The 10,420-nt window shown below is 37.1% G+C and overlaps 1 protein-coding gene across 3 annotated transcripts; it reads right to left on the bottom strand.

The window, feature by feature from the left end:
* LOC143862933 (E3 ubiquitin-protein ligase RHF1A-like) lies at positions 1–8,501 on the bottom strand. 3 transcript variants are annotated; one of them, XM_077373872.1, is made up of 9 exons: positions 8,215–8,499; positions 7,154–7,200; positions 6,933–6,995; positions 6,614–6,677; positions 6,284–6,492; positions 5,384–5,488; positions 5,066–5,300; positions 4,878–4,931; positions 1–361 (listed from the first exon to the last, which is right to left on the bottom strand). In XM_077373872.1, the coding sequence occupies exons 1-9, from the start codon at positions 8,305–8,307 to the stop codon at positions 350–352; spliced, it is 882 nt and encodes a 293-aa protein (XP_077229987.1). In that variant the 5' UTR covers positions 8,308–8,499; the 3' UTR covers positions 1–349. The 3 variants fall into 3 exon arrangements, with proteins under 3 accessions (XP_077229987.1, XP_077229992.1, XP_077229971.1); XM_077373856.1 differs by lacking the exon at positions 1–361 and adding an exon at positions 400–2,944 and having other exon boundaries at positions 8,215–8,501; XM_077373877.1 differs by lacking the exon at positions 4,878–4,931 and having other exon boundaries at positions 8,215–8,495.
* Between the last annotated feature and the right edge of the window lie 1,919 nt (positions 8,502–10,420).

The raw sequence follows: 10,420 nt of genomic DNA, 5'->3' as shown, positions 1-10,420 counted from the left end.
AGGCATTGAAACAAATTTAGATAACCTCAAAAGAGGAGAAAGAAAGTTTTAAAAAAAGCAACACTAGAACAAGGCAGATGCAGCTATTACCAAGTTTAACTGTAACTTCTACTGAGAGCAAAACAATAAATAAATTAACAAATAAACTATAACTTCTCAGAGCAATAGAGGTAAAACATAAGAAGAATAGGTAGTGGATTGGCATCTCCCTGAGACTGTAACTGAAAGGCATATTCAGTGACAATGTCAGAAAAATAACTTCACTATAATATATTTATGTATGTATTATTTATATGCCTTCCCCCTCCAAGAAACTGCAGTTATATGCTTGATTCTGATCTCCAAAACATCAGTGCCGTTTCTGCCCAGGAAACAAAATTATTATCAGAGCAACAAGAAGATATTGTGAGCTTTCAGCAATAATTTAGTTCATGATGGCCTTCAACCCTTTCAATTATATCAGATAAGCTACTCTATAATTTGATCCTTCTGTGAAATGAGTCGAAGGAATGTAAGACAAAAGAACACACTCTCCCAAAGACAAGTTGACCACTTGATGAGGAGCTTGCGTCGTGATGAGCATTTAATCCCTGATGAAGCGACGAGGATTTAGGAGTTGTTCAAACCCCTCCCCGTAGGATTGTGGTGCTACCATGCTTCCCAAAATCAATTGGGGATGGGAAAGGCACACCCGTTATCTTTATTGAGTAGCACCCTAGCGAGACGGGACGGGTTGGCTGGCTCCCATAAGCCAACACTCACAAGTCACAATCCCCATTAGTCATGTGGTAAGCAAGAAAAGGGAAAATTTCTGAGTCGGGATCAATGAATCAAAGATTCAGGACGAGGTGCTAATCGAGATTTATTTCAATCAAGGGGATTTAACATTCAGGCTATAGGTGGGGCACTTATACTAAGGTTGAATTGCCGGAGTTCAATGGACATCAATATCAATTTCTCTGTTGGCTTATAGCATCGATGAAAAGTTCTTCAAATATATGGAGGTACCTACGGGCAAGAAAGACAAGCTTATGACTCAAATTAAGAGTCGAGACAAGTTAACCTCTTGTTGAGGGCATCAAAACCTTGATGAACCAATGGGCGTGTAGGAGTTACGCAAAACCCTCCTTTTTTTTAATGGCAACGCAAAACCCTCCTAATCCCCACTATTCATGTGTTTACGAAGGTAAACAAACACCAAATTCAGGACAATGTTATATGAGGGGTTTATCACAATCTTCAAGATGGAGCTCACGAGCCTTGGCGAAAGGGTAAGGTTGCTCCATTGTGACCTGGTGGTCACGGATTCGAGTCACGGAAACAGCTTCTCTGCAAAGCAAGGGTAAAGCTGCGTACATCTAGCCCTCCTCAGACCCCGCAATGGAGGGAGCCTGGTACACTGGGCCGCCCTTTTTTCAAGATGGAGCTCAACAAAGATTCAACTAACAGACCATAGGAGGGCCATTTTAAGTACAAAGTCGAATTTCTAGAGTTCCATGGAAAACAGCATTGGGAGCAATTTCTCTATTAGCTTAGCACTGTATGGAAATTCTTCAAATATATGGAGGTTCCAGAGAACAAAAAAGTCAAACTTATGCCTCTCAAGTCTCGAATTGAAGTCCTACACAGTCCAATGGTGGGACCAACACAAAGCCATTAGATGGTGATGTATGGAAGGAGAAAATTACTCTTTGGAAGAAAATGGAAAAGAGACTATAATAAAGGATTTTAGTGAGTTGAGTACAGCAATTTGAAGCATGGAGATCAAGTAGCGAACACGTACAAAAAAAAAGTTTTACCATTTATCTACTTAAAATTACTTGCATAAAATGAAAAATCAATTGATCAACAATTACTTGATGAACTATGATTGCTGAAGCAGGATGTTTTGGCTTGTTAAACCATGCTATGAAAGTGAGCAAAGAGATGAAAGTTTCCAATTTGGATTTCTTAATTTACAGTAGCAGATGTGGGCAAGGAATGAAAATAGAAAGTAAAACGCGACTTTCAGCTTGTAAACTCTTGGGAGTAAACATAGAATCTTAAACTTAGAGTTGAAATTAAAAAGTGGGTTAGTTTTCAAAAAAGAAAAAAGAAATTAAAAAGTGGGTTTTATCGCTGAGATTCCATCCCCCACCAAAAAAAATGAGACTAAATATACTTTGTAGGTGGACGATTCTAGAAAGAATATAATATTAGGATGAAACTATGGCAAGGAAAATCATTTTGGAAAGATGTGAGGGCTTTCAAAAACGTTTCCCCAGAGCGAAATGACTTCAGTCCAACATTTGGATTGTACATACAGCTACTTATCTATAAAATATGCTAACCATGTATCTTTCCTTTATCATTCTCTTTTTTTATGGTAAACATTTTTATTGGAAAAAAATTTCCCCTTGAACTTTGGGTTTGCCACTTTTTCTTAATTTTCCCCGCTAACGTTTAAGTTTTTCTACCCGCAAATTTCTGGTTCCCCCCACCCAACAAATTTAGGGTTTTTGCTAACCTTCTTTTTCTCATGTCTATCTATCCATCCCTAGTGTCTATTTGGTTGCACGGCATAGAGTTAGAGAGTAGTGGAATAAGTAGTAAACAAGGAGGAGACAAGGTTTTAAATTTCGGTTTTGGTGGAAATCTTGTAAGATCACAGAAACGTATGTAAACATATGCAAATGATGAAATTTTAAGATGAAACTTTGAAAAATGCTAAAAAAAGCACAAATACATACTTAGAAACCGTCAGCAAGAAAGCCATCTATAATGGCTTAATCACATCGAACACCTAGTAACATGCGTTGTCACACATGTCTGGAATAGTAAAGTCAATAAAGAAGTATAATGTAATTAGGTATAAGAAAGTATAATGACCAGTCTCGCCTCCAAGGACACCAACTCTACGTCAATACCGCATAGAGTTACAAGGTATTATTGGTCTCCTGTCGATCTGACATACCAAGCACAAGATATGGTTATTTTGCTGTGGAATTCAATGATACTGCCTACTAATTATCATTCTATAGATTAATGAAATTAAATGCATTGCAAATCATAACCTCTTTCCATTTTTTTTTATCGTTCTTACCATTCCGGTTGAATTTCAGAAGATTTGGTTGAATTTCGAGAATTTTGGACAGAAATAATGGCATAGAAGGAATTCATTAAGATTTTGTTTTGGTGGGGATGGAAATGGAAACATTTTGGTCGTTTCAGAGAACTATCAGGAAATTTTCAAATGATTGGAGGAGACAAACATTGGATTTGCCTGGAACTTACCTCAGAGAATAGTGGTAGAAGTGTTTGGTAGTCAACCTCGTATAGTGGTAGGGGTGTCATTGCCAACTCGAGCGCAGATAAGCTATCTGCGCTCGAGCGCAGGAACCCTTCTCTCTCTCTCTCTCTCTCTATCTCTCTCTCTAGAGAGAGAGAGAGAGAGAGAGAGAGAGCATCATTTCCATGAAATCCAAGCAAAATCTGACCCTTTTTTGTGGTTTGGGGACTTGGATATTATAGGGAGGGGACAAGGGTGACACATCAATAGACCTCCAATGATTAATCAACAAACATGAGTCTCCGAGGATTTCAATGCTAGATTGGCAACCAAAAATAGAGTTTTGCTGATGTGGTATCCAAATGCCAAGCAAAACCCCTAAGCCATCCCGACTTTTGTGCAACCAAACCTATGATTTGTGGACATGGACACGAGTGTCGCGTGTCGACACGGACACGGAGTGTCGGACACGGCAAACCCTCAAACTTTAGAAACGGGGACACGGCAAAAATAGAAAGTATATGTGATCATGATTTGTGGATATGGATTCGTGTGTCCAGTTTCGACATAGATACGAGTTGTCTAAATGAGGTAAACACAATATTCAATAAAAAACAGAATGCCACACTTGACACTGTACAAAAACATGTCCACACACCCACATTAAGTCTAACACTTCCAGCAATACAAGCAAAAGTGTCCAAAGGAGTGTCGACATGTGTGGACACGGGTGTCGGCAGTAAATTCGAAGTGCCGGCCAAATCATAGAACCAAACACACTAATTCGGTTTTGCCACTTTCATTCCCATTTTCTAGCAATTCTATTGTGGTTGCCAAGGGAGAGGGTGGTTTTAGAGAGAGAGAGAGAGATGGTGTGCGCAGAATGCTTTTGAAAGAGGTTTTAGAGAGAGAGAGAGAGAGAGGTGAACCTAAAGTGGTGGGGCCTTTCCTTTTACACCATATTGTGATGGGGTGGGCCCCACCACCTCCACTTAAACCCATGCATAGGAAAAGTTGTTTCCATTTGTAATGAGTTAGGGTTTGTATTGTACTAAAGTAGAAATTTCATGACTAATATCTAGAGTCTTACGGTTTCACAAGTTCTTGATAACTCAACTCAACTGAACTAGCCTTTGTCCAAAACTAGTTGGGGTCGGCTAATGAATCCTTTAGACAATTTATATTCCTGATAATTGGAATAAAATTCATGTGCTCGTTCTGGTGCATTTCTCGAGTTTGTGGTTCTTATTTTCTTCTAACTTGCTTCTTTCAACTTTTTTTTTTTTTTTTAAATGGAACTTGCTTCTTTCAACTTAAATCTCTTTAGGTTTTCAATTTATGAAACTTAACCATCTTCTAGTAATATTATGCTAGTGAGCATGCAGAAGATTTAAACTATGCAACATCAACCAAAGAGAGTCAAAGTTAGCCAATTACGGTCCCTTTACAGAAATCAGCAGAATATCATAGTTGAAACATGGCGACATTGAAAGTTCCAGCTGAAGATTTTGCATCGGTTTTTTTAAGTAATTAATTCTCAACGCATTAAATTTACTAATTAAAATAAAAAATCCCTTCAAATAACATAGAAAAGTGATAATCAACTAACCGAGAATATCCAAAGAGAGACCATGAAAGCTGGAATAGACAACTGGAAAATAAACTGAATAATAACAGAAATTTTATTAGAGGCAAACGAGAGAGGATCGAGCTGACTAGCTGAGGCAATGAAAGAAATTCAGTCCATGGAAAATAGCAAGAGTGTGAATTTGCAAGGTAGGAGTTTTGGACATGCACCTTAGCAACTCCAACATGACCTTGAGGAGAGGATTCTGGGTTCCCCTCAATAGCATTGGAAACGAAACAAAAACCTCTATTTCTCTTTAAGCAATGATCTAGGCGTTCCATCATTTGCGAAACACGTGCAATACTTGCTGTCACGTCACGGTGGGCTCCTTTGACGACTATCTTGATTGCGTGATTGTGTATCTCTTTGAAACCCTTAGTACCTTTTGAGATCGATTCCTTATATCTGTTACAAATATGCATGCATGTCACAAAGGTGAATGTATTAAAATACAGAGCTCCAACAAGGGGAAAAATGCATTTATTTACCTGGAAGAGGCTGCAGACAATCTAGACTTCAAAGACTTTGAGAATGAAAGTAGCTCTGATTGTCGTGATCTCTGTGGACCTGGTGTTGTTTGGATAGGAAGTATTCTGAACAAAAAACCAAAGGATCATTGAGATAGTGAATGCTGTGATAAAGAGGAAAAAGAATATCTAGGAACAGAAGAACAGTAGCAAGTGATTCCATATTGCAAACGGTAGATGAGATTAAAGTCTAATTCATCAGACATCACCATAATATATGGTTATCAGAGAAGAGGTCAGGTCGTAAAAAAATTGAATAAAAAAAGCAAAAAAGAAATGATGACTTTGACTATCTAAACTCAGCTTAATAAGATGACATTAACGTTTAATTCATCAGACATCACCATAATATATGGTTATCAGAGAAGAGATCAGGTCGTAAAAAAAAATTGAAGAACAAAAAAATTGATGGTACCATGGTCATCTTGTTCCTGCATTCCATACCCATAAATTTCAGTATCGGGATAAATATCAATGTGGTACATACAAGAACACTGTACTGTGGTATGACATGCTAACCTGGAGAACTCATCAAGCTCACATATCCATAAAAAACATGTAAATATTAAAGAACATATAAAAGTTGCATTCGAAGAATCTAAGTATGTAAAATTATTTATTTTTAGTCCACAAGAGCAACTTAAAAACATAACAAATAAGAAATACAGAAAATTAAGATTACTTCCTGTTACAGTCAAAACATGTCTGACTAGATAATCCTTAAAAAATGGGTGTCCCTTCTCACACAAGCTTAAATCAATAATCACTGGAGATTTTCAATACAAGAAAAAAAATAATGTACAGAGATTTAGGTAGACGGTGTTAAGTATGGCAACAAACCAATACTTGAAAGTTAGATACCTGGGCTTAACGGGGCCATCCTTGTCATCCACAATACCAGGACCATGACACAAAGGAACAGATGCCTGAGGTTGGATTTCCATAGCAGGCGATAATGTAGCTGTTGAAGAATTACCCTCAGGAGATGGAAAATTGCCCGAATTATTACTTTCTACTGGATCAACAACAGGCGTTTGGGAATGAGTCCTATTCCAATCAATGGACGGAACCTAAGAATTCCAATTTTCAACACATAAAACAAATTCAGCATAAATATACAAGAACTTGAGCTTCTAACAAAACCAATCAAACTAAATAAATGACACTGAAATTCAAAGTAAATGTTGATACATTGGAACATATGTGTCTTGATCGTAAGCTTCTTTCCATCTCCACTGCAGCAAGAAGCTCTTGGCTTCGGATAAAAACCAAAAAATATATTAAAAATGAAAAATTACAAATATATCCACTCAAAGAAACATCTAATGATTAAGAAAATTGAGCATAATTGGGAACTATAAAGCTACTTGATCACGCCAACTTGAAAAAATCTACACAAATATCTAAAGAAACCATGGGGAACAGATCACAGTTTCCAAACTTTTGTAAGGAAAGCTTCAAATAGGAATTTTTTTTTCCTTTTTTAAAAAGAAGGAAAGAAGGAAGTTACCTGACAGGGTCCTTCAAAACAAGTAACTGCCAACATATCGGGCACTCTTTGCTTCTTTGTGACCTGTAGGATGAATTTTACTTCCATTTAAGCTCTCAATTCAGATACCAACCAATACCCACATAAGTTTGCCAAAAAATAAATATGCATGTCAGCACGTGAACTAAGAATAATCATATCATGGTGAGATATAATCTGAATCTGATGGTAATTTGGCCTACCATTCAAGGATGCACTGAAGATGATATTCGTGCTTACAATTAGTAACCTGAGACAATCAACCAGATTAAAAAACAATCAATCAGGATATCTTTTTGTAATGTGAAATTTCCACTAGAGGTTCCCTATTAGCCCTAGTATGGATGACCGTCGCATTGTAACCTTGAGTTCATCATGAGCACACCATGAACAGCTGGAGATGATGTTGCTCACTGCTTCGATCAATATTTTAATATTAACAGCTTTAATAATTGACGCAATGATAAAACATTATATCTTCGTTAACAATCCTATGAATAACCAAACATCAGTAGCAATAATCCAATTGTCGGCAATCAGAAGCTCAAAATCATCAATCAAAGAACAAGGATAGATAAGTACATCGTTTTAAATTCGTCCAGCCGAAATATTTCGATTTCGGCTGCTGCTACCTAAACTAATTCTACTTGGATTAAAAAAATTACAAGATTTCACCTGAAATTTCGGTATTTCTTTAATGTTTTGGTTGAAATATGAAAAAAAATGCAACTTTTCATAATTAAAAAGGAAGCAAAGTTTCCGACAAAAATCAACTCCGCTGGCAGTAAAAAGAAGAACAATGAGATCACTTTAAGATATTTCTAAAAAATGACAAAAAATAAAAAGAAAAACCAAGAGCTAAGAATCTGACATAGATTTCAGCCGTGATTTCTTACATAAATGTTTCCGCGATTTTACAAGATTTTGATCAAATTTTCGTTTGCTGAGACCAAAACCAAAATTTAAAACCTTGGATAAGAACCAAAAGAGAAATCAAAACTCGGAAACATGAGGATCGCGAAATAATACAAAAATCAAAACCCTAATTTAGTCAGACTCAATTTCAACTCGAACAAATCTCATGAGTACCAGAGCTCAATCCCCCACTTCCGTTCAAATTGCAAACCCTAGATTTTACAAAGTCTCGAACACAGAGACAGCAGAATTAGAAAAGTCCTCTTCACACAACATACACAAAAGATCTCGAATTATTGCAATCAAGATCAAAATAAAAGATTGGAATATAGGGCAAAAAAAATCGTACGGTTGCCGGATCCTCGACGGAGAACGGTTCGAGACAGATGCTACATTCGTCATCGCAGTTAGCCGGAATCCCTGGAAAAGTGAAACCTTCCATTTCTGATGAGAGAGAGAGAGAGAGAGAGAGAGAGAGAGAGGGTTATTGGGTGTGTATCATCTCCCGCGCATTTTAGAGTGAACTATGAACCGCAAAATATTTATATTTTTGAGGAATGATAGAATGAAGGGCGCAGTTGCAAAAAATCAGTTTCAAGGGTGCTCCATTTTCCTGCCCTAGAAGAAAATCAACCAATAGGGGCGCCCTCGAAGGTGGCACCCTTCATTCATTCTATTATTCTATTTTTCTAGAGATTATATGATTGTGGAGGTTATAATGGACGGCACAGAATAAAAACCTCCATGGATCGGAGGGTTAGGATCATCCTATAGAGAAGATCTTCTGGACACCCCCTATCTACTACATCAGGGTCCAATAGATGAACGGTTTGGATCACCCAAACAATGTGGGCCCTACGTTTTGTTTGGCCTAGGCCTGCATTCCACATACTTCTATTTTCAACTCCAGCCTATAAATACAAAAGAAGCATAAAAAGAAGGCTACTGATATTCACACTACCATGTTTTTATAATGAGACAAACTGACATTGTCTTTTATTAGTTAAATAGCTGTCAGTAGTGCAAATATCACTAGCCAAAAAGAAGGCATTAGAAGTCGTCCCATTGTCATTTGTGGAGTCGGCCGTTTAAGTTACATGTATTTTCTAATCCAGGATTCTATAATCCAAGATTTTACAAGCTAAGACTACATGGATTTTACTATCCTCAAAATGTACAATCCAGGTTTTAGCTTATAAAATCCAGGTTTTAACTTGTAAAATCCTAGATTTTAAAATCTCTATATCCAAACGGCCCCTTACTGTGGTGCCCCATTTGCTCTTGAAAGGGGGACCCAGTGCGCCAACCAACTTGAATGAGCTGATTTTATTCCATTTCCTTTTTCTTCATTTTTGGTAGGTAGGAGCATGGTTTTAAATTTCAATTTCGGTAAAATTTCGGTCCTGGATGAAACCGAAATTTTGGCTGAAATCCCAAAAATTTGGCCAAAATTTGGTATAAAGTGCCGAAATTTCAATTTTTTGGGCCAAAATTACCGAAATTCTGTAAAGAAATAAAAATGGGCATTTTTTTTTCAAAATTTCAGCAGGGACCGAAATTTGGTAAGTTTCGGGAATGTCAGTTTCGGTACCTTTCGGTTTCGGACTTGACCGAAATCCGAAATTTCGGTCGTTTACATGTGTGGGAAAGTTTTATTGGGAATTTTTTCCATAGAAAAAAAAATTCAGTGTTCGACGAGCTCATTTTTTATGAAATTTTTGTTTAAAAATTGAAAATTTTCCCTGTTTCTAAGAAAAATTGCAAACCTAGAACCCAATTTGGATCGGATCCACCACAACCCATTTGAATCCATCTCAGCAGAACCTTAGATCTTATTTTCAATAGTGCCATGATACCATTAAGAATCAGAGCATCTGTCAAAGTGACATACATCCTATTGCTTTTGCTGTTAAGATTGTGTACAATGTTTGAATTTCAATGTGTTTTAAGTTTCCTACAAGGATAATGTCCTCTTTGTACAAAGTTTAAGTTCCCTACAAAGTTAATATCTTCTTTGTACAAATTTGTTGGGATTTTCAGGCAAGCTGAAATTCAACTTTGATGGATCTAGTTTGGGCAACTTTGATGGATCCGTATTAGAGAATAAAATCAAATCGTAGATTGATTGGGGTGGATTTTAGATTGATTGGGTTGGATTTTAGATTGATTTGATTGGGTGGTAGATTAAGGAAGAAGGCTAGATTAAGTAACAAGATTAGATTAGGATTATCCCCCAAATCATGTCATATCTCTTTCTATGTTTATCTTATTTAGTGTTCTCTATATAAACACTCATTGGGCTTTATTGTAATGCATCCAAGAATAATAGAAAATTTCTATTCTCTAAATTTAACATGGTATCAGAGCCAACGACCTTGGCTTGACCTCTCCACAAGTGCTTCCGTTCTCTGGTGGACGGCCGATCGGCCGTCCGTCCGAACCAACATTGATCCCCTTAGCCTAGATCTTGCTCATCTTTCTTTTTTTCCCCTCGTCTTGCATACATCCAACATATCCCTCTTTCCTTATTCCCTGTCATTTTAGTTTTGCTTCCT

The sequence above is a fragment of the Tasmannia lanceolata genome, unplaced genomic scaffold (genome assembly GCF_043159265.1).
Source record: "Tasmannia lanceolata isolate RefF3 unplaced genomic scaffold, GAP_Taslan_0.1 ptg000002l, whole genome shotgun sequence".
Classification (NCBI taxonomy): domain Eukaryota; kingdom Viridiplantae; phylum Streptophyta; class Magnoliopsida; order Canellales; family Winteraceae; genus Tasmannia; species Tasmannia lanceolata.
Note: the sequence above shows the minus strand (reverse complement) of the source record. Positions and strands in the feature narration are given on the sequence as shown.

Coding starts and splice junctions, on each gene's coding strand:
- LOC143862933 (XM_077373856.1), bottom strand. CDS start 8,307: ATGGAAGGTTTCACTTTTCCAGGGATTCCGGCTAACTGCGATGACGAA. Junction 6,678..6,932: donor GTTTTGAAGGACCCTGTCAG/GTAACTTCCTTC, acceptor TTTTATCCGAAG/CCAAGAGCTTCTTGCTGCAG. Junction 2,945..4,877: donor TCTCTCTTTGGATATTCTCG/GTTAGTTGATTA, acceptor TTGGTATGTCAG/ATCGACAGGAGACCAATAAT.